Source organism: Trachypithecus francoisi, unplaced genomic scaffold (genome assembly GCF_009764315.1).
Source record: "Trachypithecus francoisi isolate TF-2019V2 unplaced genomic scaffold, Tfra_2.0 Lachesis_group12, whole genome shotgun sequence".
Classification (NCBI taxonomy): domain Eukaryota; kingdom Metazoa; phylum Chordata; class Mammalia; order Primates; family Cercopithecidae; genus Trachypithecus; species Trachypithecus francoisi.
The window spans coordinates 1,169,159-1,188,419 of NW_022681457.1; the positions used below are offsets into that span (position 1 = coordinate 1,169,159).

Consider the following 19,261-nt stretch of genomic DNA (forward strand, 5'->3'; position numbering starts at 1 on the left):
AACAGCCAGGGTTCGAGACAATCTGAGGCTGCTGGGGACCAGAGACACAGAGGCTCCAGGACCTCATTCCTCACCCACCCCAACAATTCTTCAGTCTGCAGAGACTTTCCTGTTCTGCTATCTAGCCCTCACAGCAGCCCAGTGAGACAGGGGCTACAGCTGCAGGTTGGAGTGCATTGGCACGATCTCAGCTCACTGCAACCTTTGCTTCCTGGGTTCTAGTGATTCTCTGCCTCAGCCTCCTGAGCAGCTGAGATTACAGGCGCGCCCCACCACACCCGGCTAATTTTTGTATTTTATTTATTTTATTTATTATTATTACTTTTTTTTTTTTTTTTGGCGAGACAGACATTTACTCTTGTTGCCCAGGCTGGAGTGCAATGGCGCGATCTCGGCTCACCGCATCCTCTGCCTCCCAGGTTCAAGCGATTCTCCTGCCTCAGCCTCCCGAGTAGCTGGGATTACAGGCATGTGCCACCATGCCCGGCTAATTTTGTATTTTTAGTAGAGACAGGGTTTCACCTTGTTGCCCAGGCTGATCTTGAACTCTGACCTCAGATGATCCGCCCACCCAAAGTGCTGGGATTATAGGCGTGAGCCACCACGTCCGGCCAGTTTTTGTATTTTAGTAGAGACAGGGTTTCACCATGTTGGCCAGGCTGGTCTCGAACTCCTGACCTCAGGTCAGGTGATCCAGCCGCCTTGGCCTCCCAAAGTGCTGGGATTACAGGCATGAGCCACCGTGCCTGGCCAATATAGGCCATTTTTGAATCCCTTGTTATACTCTTTTTTTTATTTATTTATTTATTTATTTATTTATTTTTATTTATTTATTTATTTATTTATTTATTTGAGACAGAGTCTTGCTCTGTCGCCCGGGCTGGAGTGCAGTGGCCGGATCTCAGCTCACTGCAAGCTCCGCCTCCCGGGTTTACGCCATTCTCCTGCCTCAGCCTCCCGAGTAGCTGGGACTACAGGCGCCCGCTACCTCGCCCACCTAGTTTTTTTGTATTTTTAGTAGAGACGGGGTTTCACCGTGTTAGCCAGGAGGGTCTCGATCTCCTGACCTCGTGATCCGCCCGTCTCGGCCTCCCAAAGTGCTGGGATTACAGGCTTGAGCCACCGCGCCCGGCCTACACTTTTATTTATAATGCTTATCACGCAGACTCTGCTGGGTGATTTCACATACCCTAATTTATTTAGTTCTAATGACAATCATCTGAGCTGGAATTAATATCCTCATTCCCATCACACAGATGAGAAAAATGAGGCTCAAAGAAATAAAAATGCCATGTTGCCAATACACAGCCGGAAAGTGGCAGATTGGCCCCAGGTTCTCCAAAACCAGTGTCCTCTCTGCTGAGTCACCTCTGTCTCTTAGATCACAGAGTTAGATTATAGCTTCCTTCTGTGGACCACGCTGAATCATTTCAGTGACTGTCTGTGTTTTATACAACAGCTTCGCATGAGTCCCTTCATCAGACCATGTTTCCTGATTTGGAGTTTGGAAGATTATTGCTGTTGTGTTATTTTTCTAGGGATCCAGTTTGATTCAAAAAGTACTTCCTGGTGTTCTTCCCTCACCATTTCCCCAGGATAACTCCTTCTGCTCTTCAGATCTCAGTTTATTTATTTATTTGAGACAGTCTCTCTCTGTCACCCAGGCTAGAGTGAAGTGGCATGATCTCAGCTCACTGCAACCTCCACTGCCTGGGCTCAGGTGATTCTCCTGCCTCCACCTCCCAAGTAGCTGAGACTACAGGCGTGCACCACTACACGTGGCTAATTTTTGTATTTTTAGTAGAGACTGGGTTTTGCCATCTTGGCCAGGATGGTCTTGAACTCCTGACCTCAAGTGATCCGCCCGCCTCGGCCTCCCAAAGTGCTGGGATTACAGGCATGAGCCACCACGCGCGGCCTGGGTCTCAGTTTAAATGCTACTTCTTCAGAGAGGCCTTTTCAGATACCCTAATTTTGGAACCCCTTGTTATACTCTTTTATTTATAATGCTTATCACACAGTCGATCATTTTCGATGATTGGTGAGTTTATTAAGATGTGTTGCTCTCACTAGATTGTAAGCTCCATGAAGTCGAAAAAAAGCATGTCCAGTTTACCCTGACACACCTGGCCCCTAGTCAGTCATAGTCTCTTTTAGCTTTGTGACTCCAGTACCAACTCAGGAGGTATTTGGTGGCTGCATGGAAGATGCCTGCGGGGCAGGAGACATCCTTCATGGTGCTTTGGGGAGACTCATTTCTTCGACAATGCCTGGTTTAGTGACCTCTCAATTCTGTGTGCTTGGGATGAGAAACCAATTTGCTAGTCTCACCCTTCACTAGTTCATGGTCAGTGGCAGAGAATGATGGATGATTATAAAACAGTGTGGCAAGTGCCTTCGTGGAGGTAGGCCCAGGGTGTCACAAGAGTGCAGGAGGGGGCCAGGTGAGGTGGCTCAAGCCTGATCCCAGCATTTTGAGAGGCTGAGGCGGGCAGATCATCTGAGGTCAAGGGTTCAAGACCAGACTGACCAACATGGTGAAACCCCATCTCTACTAAAAATACAAAATTACTCAGGCGTGGTAGTGCATGCCTATAATCCTAGCATCTTGGGAGGCTAAGGCAGGAGAATCGAATCGCTTGAACCTGGGAAGTGGAGGTTGCAGTGAGCTGAGATCGCACGTTGCACTCCAACCCGGGTGACAAGGGCAAACCTCTATCTCCAAAAAACAAAAAAAAAAAGCGCAGGAGGGAACAGCTGACCCAGCCTGGGTGAGAGGGGCAGAGAGGTGGCACTTCTGGAAGAGGAGACCACTGTGCAGAGGCTCAGAGGGGGAGAAGCTGGTGAGGGAGTTCATAGGGAGAAGACGAGGGCTTCGCAGATAGAGAATAATACAGCATGAGCCAGGAGCCGGGCAAGATGCCAGGGAGTGTGTGCCAAAAACTGCACCAGGAGATTCCAGCTCTGCGGCTCCATCTCTGCAGCCTTTTCTTGAGACAGTCTTGCTCTGTTGCCCAGGCTGGAGTGCCATGGCATGATCTCAGCTCACTACAACCTCCACCTCTCAGGTTCAAGCGATTCTCCTGCTTCAGCCTCCTGGGACTACCAGCGTGCACCACCATGCCTGGCTTATTTTTGTATTTTTAGTAGAGATGGGGTTTCTCCATGTTGGTCAGGCTGGTTGCGAACTCCCAACCTCCGTTGATCTGCCCTCCTTGGCCTCCCAGAGTGCTGGGATTACAGGTGTGAGCCTGACCAACTGTGTCTTTCTTTTGAGGCAGAAGGAGATTCTGGTGCATGTCCTGCAGTACATTCAGTACCTCCAGAGAAACATCGATGCCGCCAAGGCCTTGTTCAAATGCCACACCACCAATGGGGAAGGTGGACTTGCGGGTAAGTAGTTCAGCCAGTGTTTCCTAGTGCCTGCGATGTGCCAAGTGTTTCAGCCATCAGGGATACTGAGTGACCCTTGTATCAAGGCCTGGTATGGGAGACAAAGTCAGAAAGATATGCAAGATGCCGTGGGAACTCAAAGAAGAGGGGCCTTGGAGCTGGGCCTTCAGGACAGTAGGAGATTCAGAGAAGCCCAGCCAGGCAGAAGAAACAGGCCAGGCGCATTGGCTTACGCCTGTAATCCCAGCACTTTGGGAGGCCGAGGCGGGCGAATCGCTTAAGGTAAAGAGTTTGGCCGGGCGCAGTGGCTCAAGCCTGTAATCCCAGCACTTTGGGAGGCCGAGACGGGCGGATCACGAGGTCAGGAGATCGAGACCCTCCTGGCTAACACGGTGAAACCCCGTCTCTACTAAAAAATACAAAAAACTAGCCGGGCGAGGTGGCGGGCGCCTGTAGTCCTAGCTACTCGGGAGGCTGAGGCAGGAGAATGGCGTAAACCCGGGAGGCGGAGGTTGCAGTGAGCTGAGATCCGGCCACTGCACTCCAGCCTGGGCGACAGAGCAAGACTCCGTGTCAAAAAAAAATAAAAAAAGAGTTCAAGACCAGCCTGGCCAACGTGGCAAAACCTCATGTCTACTAAAAATATAGAAATTAGTGGGGCGTGGTGGCGGGCACCTGTAATACCAGCTACTCCGGAGGTTGAGGCAGGAGAATCACTTGAACCTGGGAGGCGGAGGTTGCAGTGAGCCGAGATCACACCACTGCACCCTAGCCTGGGCGACAGAGCAAGACTGTGTCTCAAAATAATAATAATAATATATAAATAAAATAAACAAATCTGATCATGACCTTCCCCTGGCATAAAATCCCTCAGTAATTTTCATCATCTTCACTTCCCTCCATAGCCTGATGCTGGAAGCCCTTTGGGATCTCATCCCTGCCTTCCTAGTCCCTGCCAAACCTCCCCAGCCTCATCTTCTAGCATTCTGCCAGCATATTTTATTTATTTATTTGTGGGGTTTTTTTTTTGTTGTTTCATTTGTGTGTGTGTGTGTGTGTGTGTGTGTGTTTTCTGAGATGGAGTATCATTCTGTTACCCAGGCTGGAGTGCGATGGTGCGATCTCAGCTCACTGCCTCTGGGTTCAAGTGATTCTCTTGACTCGGCCTTCCAAGTAGCTGGGACCACAGGCATATGTCACCACACCCAGCTACTTTTTGTATTTTTAGTAGAGATGGGGTTTCGCCACGTTGGCCAGGCTTATTTATTCATTTTTATTTATTTATTTTTTTGAGAGGAAGTCTCGCTCTGTCGCCCAGGCTGGAGTGCAGTGGCACAATCTTGGCTCACTGCAACCTCTGCCTCCCAGGCCTCTACCAGTATATTTTACACTACAGTAACAGTGACAGCACCCAGCACATCTAGCCTTAGGGGACTGGTGTATTCCTGGTGCTGTGGTATGTTTTTTTTATTTTTTTGAGGCGGAGTTTAACTCTTGTTGCCCAGGCTGGAGTGCAGTGGCGTGATCTTGGCTCAGTGCAACCTCTGTCTCCCCGATTCAAGCGATTCTCCTGCCTCAGCCTCCCAAGTAGCTGGGATTACAGGCACCCGCCACCATGTCCGGCTAATTTTTTTTGTATTTTTAGTAGAGACGGTGTTTTGCCATACTGGCCAGGCTGGTCTCGAACTGCTGACCTCTGGTGATCCACCCACCTCGGACTCTCAAAGTGCTTGGATTACAGCCGTGAGCCACCACTCCTGGCCTCTTTTTTTTTTTTTTTTTTTTTTGAGACAGGGTCTCACTCTGTCACCCAGGCTAGAATGCAGTGGCATGATCATGGCTCACTGTAACCTCAAACTCCCAGGACTCAAACTCCAGGGGCCAAGCAATCCTCCTGCCTCAGACTTCTAAGTAGCTTGTACTATAGGCACGTGCCACCAATATCCAGATAATTTTTTTTTTTTTTTTGAGATGGAGTCTCTCTCTAGCTGTAACTGGGACTACAGGCACATGCCACCACACCCAGCTAATTTTTATATTTTTAGTAGAGACGGGAGTTTGCCGTGGTTGCCAGGCTGGTCTCACCTCAAGTGATCCACCCATCTCAGCCTCCTAAAGTGCTGGGATGACAGATGAGAGCCATCGTGCCTGTCTCTGGCTAATATTTTTGTTTGTTTTTTTTTGTAGAGACAGAGTCTCACTATGTTGTCCAAGCTGGTCTTAAACTCCTGGGTTCAAGCGATCCTCCTGCCTTGGCCTCCCAAAGTGCTGGGATTATAGGAGTGGGTCACCAAGCCCGACTTATTTCTATGTATTAACTCACATTTAATCCTCAGGACAAATACAGAAGGGAGAAGCTAGTGTGGTCCCGTTTTGCAGGTGATGAAACTGAAGCACAGAGAGGTTAAGGTCACAGAGATGAGCCTGAGTCAGGACCTGGCTCAGAGCCCACACACATCATCTCCATGCCACGCAGACCTCCAATCACACCCAATGACTTGCTGTCCCCAGACACCCTGCACGTGTCTTCTCATGCCTGCAAGCTCTTACTCAGATAGTTTATTTTTATTCTTTTTTTTTTTTGAGGCGGAGTCTCGCTGTTTTGCCCAGGCTGGAGTGAAGTGGCGCAATTTCGGCTCACTGCAAGCTCCACCCCCTGGGTTCAAGTGATTCTCCTGCCTCAGCCTCCTGAGTAACTGGGATTACAGGCACCCACCACCACGCCCAGCTAATTTTTGTCCCTGACATGTAGTGTAGAGGACTGGTCATGAAGTGAGAGACTGGAGTCAGGGAGATGAGGAAAGACACTGTTCGGAGTGATCTAGACAGGGGACAATGAGGCCCAAGCTAGCTCTGCAGCTGAGAATGTGGCTAGAAGTGAGTAAACCTAGGAGATGTTAACGAGGAAGAATCAAGAGGCCAGAGGGAAAGGCCTCAGTGGGGGAGTTGGGCGGGGGCCCCTCACTGTGTGGAGGAAGGCTGGAGGAGAAGCGGGTGTGGGCGGGGAGAGGGTGAAGCGAAGCATCTTTAAGGTGCCCAGTCTGGGCAAGCGTTGATTCCGTTCTCCCCCTGGGCCAAGGCCCCAAACAGCCCTGAAGAAACCTGAGTTCTCACCCTCTACTTTCACAATCCTGACTGAGGGGCCTTGGATAAGCCCTCAGTTTCCACACCGTAAAGTCAGCCTGGGGTCCCACCCTGACCCGGGACTGAGGAGCATTGTCTAGAAGACAGGAACTGCCACTGGATGCAGATGGAGTGCGGGTTCTGACCTGTTTCCCTCTCCACCCCTGCAGGGCTGAGTCAGAATCCAGCCTGGGGCCCAGCCAGGCAGAGGAGACACTCTACCCCCTCCAGCTCCCCAAGCTCTCAGAAGTCCCATCTCCAGGGGGCGTGCCAGAGGCCTCGGAAGAAGAAGCTGACCCAGGCATCAGGTACAAGCTGTCACTGGAGGCGGAACCAGAAGCCCAGGTCACCCGGGAGCAGGGCTCCTTCTCCAGGGATGTCCTTCCTCTGGGGGCCTTCTCAGCACCCTATGCCTGGGTTCAACTCCCAACTCCTCCTTCTATTAACACTGAGGCTTCACACCCAGAAATTTGGGGTTCACTGGTCTATGGCAGAACCTGGGAATCAGTATTTTTTCTTTTGTTTTTTTTGAGACAGAGTCTCGCTCTGTCCACCAGGCTGGAGTGCAGTGGCACATCTCGGCTCATTGCCCCCTCCGCCTCCCAAGTTGAAGCGATTCTCCTGCTTCAGCCTCCCAAGTAGCTGGGATTACCGGCGCCCACCACCATGCTCAGCTAATTTTTGTATTTTTAGTAGAGACAGGGTTTTACCATGTTGGCCAGGCTGGTCCTGAACTCCTGACCTCAAGTAATCTGCCTGCCTCGGCCTCCTGAAGCGCTGGGATTACAGGCGTGAGCCACCGCACCCAGCCTGCCTGGTGTTTTTTAAAGATCACAAGATGATTCTCACACGTGGAAGGGGTTGAACAAAGGGGCCTGTGATTGAGGATCTGGCCATACCCATACCGGGCCAGGCATAGCTTTGACACAGACACGGACATTTCCCACCTGAACCCTATTCTGGTGACAGGCAGGTGACCCCCAGACCCCTCTGACACCTGAATCTCTGCTCCACCAGAAAGCCAGACTCGGACCCCGAAGCCTCGCCGCTCCCTGGCCCTGAGCAAGCCTGAGAAGCTGGTGACCCCATCCCCAGACCAGAAAGGAAGCAGCACAGCGGGGACTACCACCCCTCCAAGTTGCCCCGACTCCTGCGGTCACCCAAGGCCTGCATCATCCTCACCTCCAGCTGATAGAAAAGGAGGACAGTCCCAGCTGACGCTGCCGGATCTGGCCGAGGACACCATCCACTGTGGCATCTCGAGTGGGTCTCTTTCCTCACTCTGAACTTACTCTTTCATTGAGATGCCACTTTGGGGGCACCTGCTGTGTACCAGACACAGTACCAGTAGTGAGGGCTGCAGCAGTGAATAGGAAACACTGCCTCTCACTTCTCAAGCTTGTGACCTTGCTCTGGTGGTCTTCATCGCAGGCTATGTCGTGGCTGTAAGGGTGGGACGAGATCAGCATCGTCTTGTGTGGGTTTCCCATCACAGAACCGGGGAGGAGGGCAGGGCCTCCACCTCAGGCCTCACTGGGCTCTCCTGTACCCCAGTCACTGCACTGGTTTGGAAAAGGTGTGGTGATGTGTTCAAGCAGAGAGCTAGGCGAGAGGAGGGAGTTCGGAGCTCGAGGCTTTGAGGCCTCAAGTCATCTCGTTCCTCTATTTGTTCATTCAGCCTTTTCTTTTTTCTTTTCTTTTTTTTTTTTTTTTGAGATGGAGTCTTGCTCTGTCGCCCAGGCTGGAGTGCAGTGGCATGATCTCGACTCACTGCAACCTCTGCCTCCTGGATTCAAGCGATTCTTCTGTCTCAGTCTCTCGAGTAGCTGGGACAGGCGCCTGCCCCCATGCCTGGCTAATTTCTGGGTTTTTTTGTTTGTTTGATTTTTGGTTTTTTTTTGAGACGGAGTCTCACTCTGTCGCCCAGGCTGGAGTACAGTGGCACAATCTCAGCTCACTGCAACCTCCTTATCCTGGGTTCAAGTGATTCTCCTGCCTTAGACGCTTGAGTAGCTGGGACTGCAGGCGCATGCTACCATGCCCAGCTAATTTTTTTTTTGTATTTTTAGTACAGATGGGGTTTCACCGTGTTAGCCAGGATGGTCTTGAACTCCTGACTTCATGATCTGCCCGCCTTGGCCTCCCAAAGTGCTAGGATTACAGGCATGAGCCACCGCACCCAGCTTTAACTTTTGTATTTTTAGTAGAGATGGGGTTTCACCATCTTGGCCAGGCTGGTCTTGAACGCCTGACTTCATGTTCCACCCGCCTCGGCCTCCCAAAGTGCAGGGGTTACAGGCATGAGCCACTGTGCCCGGCCCCCATTACAGCTTCTGATAGGGATGTGGGATTCAAAAAACCCAGGGGTGATTTGGGGCACCCCTCCGTCTCACACCGATGCGATGCCCTGCATCCTGAGGTTTGGACTAGGATTGGGGAGTGAGAGGGTGTGTGGCAGAAGCTGGCACCCCTTTGTCCCCTGCGTCTGGGCTTCCTGGAATTTGGCCCAGTCCCCAGGCATGCTCACCCTGATCTGCCCCTTAGGCTGCTGGTGCCAGGGCAGTGTCCAGGATGACGTGCCTTTCCCTGCGCTCCTGGCCCAGGAAGATGTGGCGAGGACCCATTTTCTCAACAAGACCCAGCCCTATCCCAGGTAAGGGAGTCCCCAGGGCACTGACTGCGGTGCTGAGGGGTTTGGTCTGGCGTGGGTGATGGATAGTGGGAAGAGAGGCCAAGTCGTGTCCTCTGCGGGTGCCCCTTGAGCACCAGTGGGGGCCCAGCTTTGTGCCTGCCACTGTGAGCTCACAGGAAAGCCTGACCTCCCATTTCCTGGACATGATCACAGCTTCCTCACCAGTCTCTCTGCCTCCTCTATCTCCCCTCCATCCCATCCTCATGTGACCACATGGCTTTTCCAACACAGAGACCTTGACCATGGAGGTCGTGGCTTAAAGCCTTTCCTCAGTGCCTGCAGCATAGAGTCCAATATCTTTTTTTTTTTTTTTTTTTTTTTAAAGACAGGGTCTTGCTCTGTCACTCAGGCCGGAGAGCAGTAGCGCAATCATAGATCACTGCAGCCTCAACTTTCAGGGCTCAAGCAATCCTCCTGCCTCAGCTTCCTGAGTAGCTGGGACCACAGGCACACACCACCACACCCAGCTAATTTTTTTTATGTTTATTTTTTGTAGAAATGAGGTCCCCTTACGTTGCCTAGGCTGGTCTTGAACTCCTGGGCTCAAGCAATCCTCCCACCTCAGCCTCCCAAAGTGCTGGGATTACAGGTATGGGCCACTGCACCCGGCCCCGATATTTTACCTGGCCTGTGAGACCTTGAGTGGCCCCCAACTCACCTTGTCAGCCCTCTCTCCTGCCCTTCACTCATGACTCTTTTTTTTTTGTTTTTTTTTTGAGACAGAATCTTGCTCTGTCACCCAGGCTGGAGTGCAGTGACCGGATCTCAGCTCACTGCAAGCTCCTCCTCCTGTCCTCCTCCTGGGACTACAGGCGCCAGCCACCTCGCCCGGCTAGTTTTTTGTATTTTTTTTTTTTTTTTTTTTTTTTTTTTTTTGAGACGGAGTCTTGCTCTGCCGCCCAGGCTGGAGTGCAGTGGGCGGCTTTCAGCTCACTGCAAGCTCCGCCTCCCGGGTTCACGCCATTCTCCTGTCTCAGCCTCCCAAGTAGCTGGGACTACAGGCGCCCGCCTCGTCGCCCGGCTAGTTTTTTGTATTTTTTAGTAGAGACGGGGTTTCACCGTATTAGCCAGGATGGTCTCGATCTCCTGACCTTGTGATCCGCCCGTCTCGGCCTCCCAAAGTGCTGGGATTACAGGCTTGAGCCACCGCGCCCGGCCGACGTTTTTTGTATTTTTTAGTAGAGACGGGGTTTCACCGTGTTAGCCAGGATGGTCTCGATCTCCTGACCTCGTGATCCGCCCGTCTTAGCCTCCCAAAGTGCTGGGATTACAGGCTTGAGCCACCGCGCCCGGCCCACCCATAACTCTTACACTTCACACAGCCACACATTCACCATTCCCCAGGAGCCCTGCGCCAGCCCCTCTGAGCTTCTCATATTCCCGTACTTCTTCCCGGGTAGCCTGCTTCCCTGTGCCCCTGGAAAACCACCCATCCCTCAGGCTGAGCCCACTGCCCTCCACTGGCTCATCCTCCAGTGCCCTCGGTCACAGCACTGCCCTGTTGTCTGCAGCGCCTACTTACGGGCTGGGCTCTCCTCATGAGACTGTAAGCTCTCTGAGGATGGGAGCCTCAACTGACTGAACTTTACACCCCCAGCACTCCCCCGGGGGCCAGTGCAGAGTGCCAAAGGGGCCCTATAGCAGTTTCCAGTCCAGGGCCTGTGTGTCTGACTCTGAAACTCCACCTCTTGCAGGCAGAAGCTGGTGTTCTATGATTCCAGCGAGGATGTGGACAAAGGGTCCCTAGATGCTGACCCTTGGCTTCCTGCCTGGACCCCAGAGAACAGCCCCCAAGGTGACTGCAACTCTGTCTTTCCTTCTTGTAGGCTGGTGTGGGCCTTCCCATACTTTCAGTCTGAGGATTTCTATGGAAGAGGGTAGGCAGGAAAGGGAATGGAGATCCCCTAAGCACAGGGAAGGCAAACATGCAGTGTACCTGCCATCTCTCCACCACTGCTGCCATGGCAGACATTGCTAATCAATCACCACTCTTTCCTTGAGCCCAGACATTGCCTCAGAATCATTCTGGGTCTTTTTGGTTTGTTTGTTTTATTTTTTGAGATAGGGTTTCACTCTGTCGTCCAGGCTGGAGTGCAGTGGTGCAATCTCAGCTCACTTCAACCTCTGTCTCCTGCCTCAGCCTCCCAAGTAGCTGGGATTACAGGTGCCCACCACCATGCCTGGCTAATTTCTGTATTTTTAGTAGAGATGGGGTTTCACCATGTTGGCCAGGCTGGTCTCATACTCCTGACCCAAGGTGATCCACTCGCCTCAGCCTCCCAAAGTGCTGGGATTACAGGCGTGAGCCACCCTTCCGACCTCTTTTTGTGTTTTTGTTTTGTTTTTTCTTTTGAGACAAGTTCTCACCCTGAGGCTGGAGTGCAGTGGCACAATCATAGCTCACTGAGGCCTCCAGTTCCTGGACTCAAGGGACTGTCCTGCCTCAGCCTCTCAGAGAGCTGGGATTACAGGCACATGCCACTGCTCCCGACCTCAGAATCCATTTTTTTTTTTTTTTTTTTTTGAGACGGAGTTTTGCTCTTGTCACCCAGGCTGGAATGCAATGGCGCTATCTCGGCTCACTGCAACCTCTGCCTCCCGGGCTCAAGTGATTCTGTGTCAGCCTCTGAGTAGCTGGCATTACAGGTGTGCACCACCACACCCAGCAAATTTTTATATTTTTAGTAGATAGGAGTTCACTATGTTGGCCAGGCTGGTCTTGAACTCCTGACCTCAAGTGATCCACCCGCCTCAGCCTCCCAAAGCGCTGGGATTACAGGCATGAGCCACCGCACCTGACCTCAGAATCGTTCTTATTGTAGAGCTGCAGATAGTTACAATCAGCCTATGGGATTTTGTACATTATGATATTGATTTTTCTTTTTTTTGGCCATCCCTGACATAATGCCAAACATCACTTCGCTTCATTTCTTCTTCTTCTTCTTTTTTTTTTAATTTTGAGAAAGGGTCTCACTCTGTCACCCAGGCTGGAGTGCAGTGGCACGATCTCGGCTCACTGCAACCTCTGCTGCCAGGTTCAGGCGATTCTCCCGCTTCAGCCTCCTGAGTAACTGGGACTACAGGCACATGCCACCACCTCCAGCTAAGTTTTGTATTTTTTAGTAGAGACGGGGTTTCACCGTGTTAGCCAGGCTGGTCTTCAATTCCTGACCTCAAGTGATCTGCCTGCCTTGGCCTCCCAAAGTGCTGGGATTACAGGCGTGAGCCATCGTGGCCAGCTGCCTCTTCATTTCTCCAATCAAGAATTCAAAATGAGAAACTGAGATTCGCTTTCTGAAGCATCAGGCACTATCTCTTCAACGCCAGCTGCTGTGCTAGGGCAGAGGGTGATCTCTGGCCACACCCCTGAGTCTGCTGTTTCCTTTCCAGGAAGCCCACTGTCCCTGGGGCCTCCCCAGATTGATGTCTGGAGTGGAACAGGCCACCCAAGAGAGATCCTCGGGCTCAGCCCTAGCCTTTTCAGCTCCCCAGGGAAACTGCTGCCAGACGAGATCTTGGAGGATGGCACAGAGTACCTGACCCAAGGTGAGGCCTGGGCCTGGCCCTGATGCTTAGTTCATTCGGGAAGCATACGGTGGCCAGGCCTGCATGGGGCCGTCCTGGGTGCCCAGGGTGAATCCTGCCCTGGCCCTGCCTCAAGGAGCCCACAGCCTAGTGGGGGAGCAGCCACAGGCTGGTGTGGTGCGTGGGTGGCTTTAGAAGCCCATAGCAGGACTTGGGCTCACTTTGTGTGTTGGAAGTGACCCAGGGGAGTGGGCTGTGAGCGGGATGTGGACACAGGGTGGGAGATCCTGAAGGAAAACGCCAGAGACGGGGATTCCAGCTAGCAGGGACAGCGTGGCCGAAGCTTGGCGGTGTGGGAGAAGCATTTCTGCTCTGGCAGCCCCTCTGGTCTCCCTCCCTAGCAGCTTTCTTTGAAGAAGTGTGCTTAGATCTGGAGTCTTCACCTTCAGCCTGCACGCAGGAGGCTCCACTGGAGAAGGTAGACATCCTCTGCCCCTCTGTCTACAAACACATCCATCCGTCTTCCCACACACGTCACTCACAGCTTCATTCACTCATCCACTCCCTCACCCTTTTTTCAGCTGCCATCTACCCATCTGTCCTTCCACTCATGCTTCTCCTCATCCTTAAAAACCCCCCACCCTCTGTGCACCTGCCGGTGGCCACCAGATGCTGGCTCTGTGCTGGGCACGTGGAATGAATTGCACAAACAGGATAAAAAGGATAAAAACTGCCAGATGCCCATAGAAAAAAAACCCAACTATTTAATTTAATTAATTTATTTATTTATTTGAGACTGAGTTTCCCTGTTGTTGCCCAGGCTGGGGTGCAGTGGCGTGATCTCGGCTCACTGCAACCTCCACCTCCCGGGTTCAAACAGTTCTGCCTCAGCTTCCTGAGTAGCTGGGATTACAGGTGCCTACCACCACACCCAGCTAATTTTTGTATTTTTAGTAGAGATGGGGTTTCACCATGTTGGCCAGGCTGGTCTCCAACTCCTGACTTCAAGTGATCTGCCCACCTCGGCCTCCCAGAGTGCTGGGATTACAGGTGTGAGCCACCGCACCCAGCTTCCCACATCATTTTACAACTATTCTACGAAGCAGGGTCTCCTGTGGCCCCATTTTACAGATGAGGAAACTTAAATCAAAAGACTAGGCTGGGCACAGTGGCTCACACCTGTAATCCCAGCACTTTGAGAGGCTGAGGCGGGTGGATCACCTGAGGTCAGGCGTTCGAGACCAGCCTGGTCAACATGGGGAAACCCCATCTCTACTAAAAATAAAAAACTTGGCTGGGTGCGGTGGCTCAAGTCTGTAATCCCAGCACTTTGGGAGGCCAAGACGGGCGAATCACGAGGTCAGGAGATCGAGACCATCCTGGCTAACACGGTGAAACCCCGTCTCTACTAAAAAAATACAAAAAACTAGCCGGGTGAGGTGGCGGGCGCCTGTAGTCCCACCTACTCGGGAGGCTGAGGCAGGAGAATGGCATGAACCCAGGAGGCAGAGCTTGCAGTGAGCCAAGATCCGGCCACTGCACTCCAGCCTGGGCCACAGAGTGAGACTCCGTCTCCAAAAAAAAAAAAAACAAACAAAAATTGTCCAGGCACAGTGGCTCACGCCTATAATCCCAGCATTTTGGGGGCCGAGGAGGGCAGATCACCTGAGGTCAGGAGTTGGAGACCAGTCTGGCCATCATGATGAAATACCATCTCTACTAAAAATACAAAATTAGCTGGGTGTGGTGGTACATGCCTGTAATCCCAGCTACTCAGGAGGTTGAGGCAGGAGAATCGCTTGAACCTGGGAGGCGGAGGTTGCAGTGAGCCGAGATGGCGCCATTGCACTGCAGCCTGGGCAACAAGAGCGAAACCCAGTCTCAAAAAAAAAGAAAGAAAAAAAAAATAGCAGGGCGTGGCTGGGCGTGGTGGCTCATGCCTGTAATTCCAGCACCTTGGGAGGCTGAGGTGGGCAGATCACCTGAGGTCAGGAGTTTGAGACTAGCCTGACCAATATGATGAAGCCCCATCTCTACTAAAAATACAAAAATTAGCTGGGTGGCCGGGCGCGGTGGCTCAAGCCTGTAATCCCAGCACTTTGGGAGGCCGAGGCGGGCGGATCACGAGGTCAGGAGATCGAGACCATCCTGGCGAACATGGTGAAACCCCGTCTCTACTAAAAAATACAAAAAACTAGCCGGGCGAGGTGGCGGGCGTCTGTAGTCCCAGCTACTCGGGAGGCTGAGGCAGGAGAATGGCGTGAACCCGGGAGGCGGAGCTTGCAGTGAGCTGAGATCCGGCCACTGCACTCCAGCCCCGGCGACAGAGCAAGACTCCGTCTCAAAAAAAAAAAAAAAAAAAAAAAAATTAGCTGGGCATGGTGGCATGCACTTGGAACCCCAGCCACGCAGGAGGCCGAGGCAGGAGAATTGCTTGAACCTGGAGGCAGAGGTTGCAGTGAACTGAGATCACGCCATTGCACTCCAGCCTGAGGGACAACAGCAAGACTCCATCTCAAAAAAAAAAAAGAAAGAAAGAAAGAGAGAGAAAGAGAAAGAGAGAGAGAAAGAGAGAAAGACAGGGTCTTGCTTTGTCGCCCAGGCTGGCTGGAGTGCAGTGTCACCATCATAGATCAGTGCCTTGAACTCCTGGGCTCAAATGACCCTCCCACCGCAGGTTCCCAGGTAGCTGGGAATACAGGCATGCACCACCATGCCCAGCTGTTTTTTTTTTTTTTGTTTTTTTTTTTTTTTTTTACTTATTTTTAAATTTAACTTAATTTAATTTCTTTTTTTTTTTTTTTTGAGACAGTCTCACTGTGTTGCCCAGGCTAGAGGGCAGTGGTGTGATCTCAGCTCACGGCAGCCTCCGCCTCCTGGATTTAAGCGATTCTTGTGCCTCAGCCTCCAGAGTAGCTGGGACTACAGGCGCCCGCCACCACACCTGGCGAATTTTTTAGTATTTTTAGACAGGGTTTCGCCCTGTTGGCCAGGCTGGTTTTGCATTCCTGATCTCAGGTGGTTCGCCCGCCTCAGCCTCGGAAAGTGTGGGGATTACAGGCATGAGCCACTGTGCCTGGCCTTTTTTTTTCTTATTTTTTGTAGAACGAGGTCTCGCTATGTTGCCCAGGCTGGTCTGTACCTCCTGGCCCCACCATCCTCCTGCCTCAGCCTCCCAGAGTGTTGGGGTTACAGGCGTGAGCCACCACACCCTGCCAATCTGAGCTGCTGCTAATGCTCATGTTATGTCCTAGAAAAGCAGTATTGGGGGGATGAAGGGGCACCACTTGTCTCCCCTGCCATCTTTCTCCCTCGTCATGCCCCAGGACACAGCCTCCAAGGCCCCCAAGGACCCTCCTGAGTCCCATAGCCTGCACCGGTCCTCAGTCTCGCTGGACCACTGCTACCTCTCACTGAGCGGGAATAGCAAGGTGCCATCCAACTCTAGCTCCAGCTCCAGCTCCAGCTCCAGCTCTAGCTCCAGCTCGGAGGACAGCGACGCAGAGCTCCTGTGGAAGCAGCGAGAGGTGAGAGACACGGCCACACGCCAGGGCCGGCCGGGCCTCCTTCCTCTCTCACCACCCTCTCCCTCCCCTAGGATATGCAGGTCAACCCTGCGGGCATGCCAGGCTCCAGCGAAGAGGACGAAGACACCACATGGACCCCCACCCGGCCGACCTCACCCCTGCCAGCAGCCGAGAAAAAGGCCAGGAAGGGCCAAGCAGCCAGGGCTCCTGTGAAGCCCAAGGAGAAGAAGAAAGGCCCCTGCCCACCCCAGATGAAGAAGAAGTGTGTCAATGGCTTCATCATGTTCTGCAGGATGAACCGGAAGCAGTACATCCGGTGGGTAGGGGGTCCGTCTTTGGCCCTGGGGAAGGCCCTGGCTTTGTTCTCTGCCCGTAGCCTGGCCATGCCGCTCCTCACAGCTGTCTGACACTTTCTCCCCATCCCAGACCCCACAAACTCTTCCTGGACCACAGTTCTTCCCCAGAATTGAACCCGGCCCCATTGTATTGGACAGGATCCATCCATTGTCAGCGCTGAAATCCAATTCAGACTTTAGACTTCAGAAAAAAGGACTTTTTTTGGGTGGGGGGGGATGGAATCTCACTCTATCGCCCAGGCTGTAGTGCAGTGGCACAATCACGGCTCACTGCAATGTCTGCCTCGTGGGCTCAAATCACTGCAACCTCTGCCTCCTAGATTCTCCTGCCTCAGCCTCCTGAGTAGCTGGGATTACAGGCGTGCCACCACTCCCGGCTAATGTTTGTATTTTTAGTAGAGACAAGGTTTCACCATGTTGGCCAGGCTGGTCTCAAACGCCTCACTTGCGTTCCTGATAGCGAGACTTTGTTCAAAAAAAAAGGCCAGGCACAGTGGCTCATGCCTGTAATCCCAGCACTCTCTCAGGCTGAGGTGGGCGGATCATCTGAGGCCAGGAGTTCAAAACCTGCAAGTGATCTACCTCCCTTGGCCTCTCAAATTGCTGGGATGACAGGTGTGAGCCTCAGGCCCAGCAAGAAAAGGAAATGAATTGACTTATATAACCTAGAAAACAAGGGCAGGTATAGACTGCCTTGAGATGTAGTTGGTTTCAGGGCTCACACAGGCTGTCTGGAATCTTTGTCCTTTTCGCTCAGTTCCGCTGTCTTCTGTGCTGGCTTCATTCTCTAGCAGGCAGGGTCACCCCAGGAGGCGCAGGCTCGGGTCCTGTCCCCCACCCAAGCGACCCCGGGGGGAGCAGAGGTCTCTGAGGTTTTAAGCAAAGTCCTTGGGACTGACTTTGGTAGATCTCATACCAATCCTGAACCAGTCACTGTCAGGTCTGGAGCCAGGGGATGGGGAGGTCACCCCAAGCCACAGAGAAGAGCTCGTTCCTTTACAGGAAGATCCAGATGTGGGGGCCAGGAGCGGTGGCCACAGGTCCCCTGCACTCTCCTGGGATGCCGGATGCCCCCTTGTGAACAGCCACTGAGTCCAGCTCCCTCTGCATCCTCAGCTCCAGAGGGTGGTCTTTGAGGCCTTGTAGACCCACAAGTCTAGAAAGGGTCTGAGTTCTCAGTCAGGGTGTCCTGCAGGCCTCTCCTTACCTCATCCTTCTTCCTGTCCCAGATCCTGTCCTGGAACCGCTTCTACAGCTGCCACCAAGGAGCTGGCCCAGCTGTGGCGGGTGATGACCCAGCAGGAGCGGAGGCCATACTGGTGAGAGGCCCCGGCCCCGAGGTGTGGGTGGGGGGTGGAAGGGCCCCCCTGCCCCGGAACCTGCTCTGTCTCTGGAGCCTTGGATGTCATGGCATGGGAGACTGGGCGGAGAAATTTGCGTGTTGTCCCTTCTTATGAAACCCTTGGGAGTGACACAGGTGTAGGGGTGCCCCACCACAACTAAGCTGGGGAACAGCTGAGCCCGGACAAGGACCCCCAGCCTCAATTCCTTTGCGTCTCTGCCACATGAGTTTCTTGGGGTGTGGTCTGATTTTCCTGTCACTTGGCCACCTCGACTCCCCCAAGCCCTGTCCCCTCCACTTTCAAGGAGCTGCCACCTGCCCTGGCTCCTGACTTTGAACACATCCCAGAGCCCTTGGCTGAGTCCCATTTTACAGACCAGGACTTGCTGGCCCCAAGGCTCGCCCAGTAGAGGCTAAAACGGTGGCCCAGGCCGCTGCGGGGGCCACAGGATTGGGGGTGGGACAGGGATGCCCGGGAGGCGAGTGAGGAAGCTGGGCCGTCCTGCCGCCGTCTCCCCAGCACCAAGGCTCGCAGGTTCAGCCGCCAGCACAACCGCATCGTGAAGCAGGATGGCTCCAGCAGCGAGGCTGAGGACTGGGAGGCGCCCAAGCCCTTCTACCAGCTGCTGGCCGAGAAGGCCTTGCCGCTGCCCCCGCACATCCAGTGAGAAAGGGCGGCCTCCTCCCCTCGCTCCCCTCACCCCTCATGGCAACCACAGCTCTTGCTGGAAGCCAGGACCCATCAATGAACTTGTCCCTCCTGGGCCTCCAGCCCCTGAGAATGCAGGTCCCATGGGACTGGGGAGGGGGCACTGATTGGCCCCAACTGCTGAGCACGTTTGCCTGGAGCACCAGTCGCCCGCAGCTGCCTCGATTCTCCCCCAGGCTCAGGAAGGAAACCCAAAATGAAATGCCGCGTGTTGCAAGGTGAAGTTTACCCACCCCCTCCCCTTCCCGTCCCCACCCGAGCCACACAGTTGCAACCCTGTTCATGCTCACCTCACCCTACTCCTCCCTCTCCTGTTCTATTTTTAGACTATTTATTGTTTTAAATAAAATAAAGCAAGTGGAACCTTTGTTACCAGCAAGAGAGACAAGGGCAGGCCCTCCCGCGTTCCCTGCTGCCCCACTGGGGTGCTCCTTCCACCCTCATCTGGAGGCCTGTGGCTTGCAAGAGGCCTCATTGCCACCCCTTCCCAGCCACCCCGTGCATCTGAACGCAAACCCCTCTTCCCCCTCGGGAGGCAGCAATGGGAAGGCCGGGTGTGTTCAGGGCTCCTTTGGACAGCCCCTGGAAGGCACC

At 53.2% G+C, this 19,261-nt stretch overlaps 1 protein-coding gene across 1 annotated transcript in view; it reads left to right on the plus strand.

The window, feature by feature from the left end:
- BHMG1 (basic helix-loop-helix and HMG-box containing 1) overlaps positions 1 to 19,036 on the plus strand; it is a 51,715-nt gene extending 32,679 nt beyond the window's left edge. Inside the window, exons 3-13 of the mRNA XM_033223585.1 lie at positions 3,282 to 3,393; positions 6,687 to 6,824; positions 7,534 to 7,779; positions 9,061 to 9,169; positions 10,903 to 11,003; positions 12,599 to 12,754; positions 13,135 to 13,211; positions 16,060 to 16,260; positions 16,332 to 16,576; positions 17,846 to 17,935; positions 18,479 to 19,036. Coding sequence (XP_033079476.1) covers positions 3,282 to 3,393; positions 6,687 to 6,824; positions 7,534 to 7,779; positions 9,061 to 9,169; positions 10,903 to 11,003; positions 12,599 to 12,754; positions 13,135 to 13,211; positions 16,060 to 16,260; positions 16,332 to 16,576; positions 17,846 to 17,935; positions 18,479 to 18,626 — 1,623 coding nt within the window. The 3' untranslated portion in view covers positions 18,627 to 19,036. The remainder of the gene's footprint in view (positions 1 to 3,281; positions 3,394 to 6,686; positions 6,825 to 7,533; positions 7,780 to 9,060; positions 9,170 to 10,902; positions 11,004 to 12,598; positions 12,755 to 13,134; positions 13,212 to 16,059; positions 16,261 to 16,331; positions 16,577 to 17,845; positions 17,936 to 18,478) is intronic.
- The last annotated feature ends 225 nt before the right edge of the window (positions 19,037 to 19,261 follow it).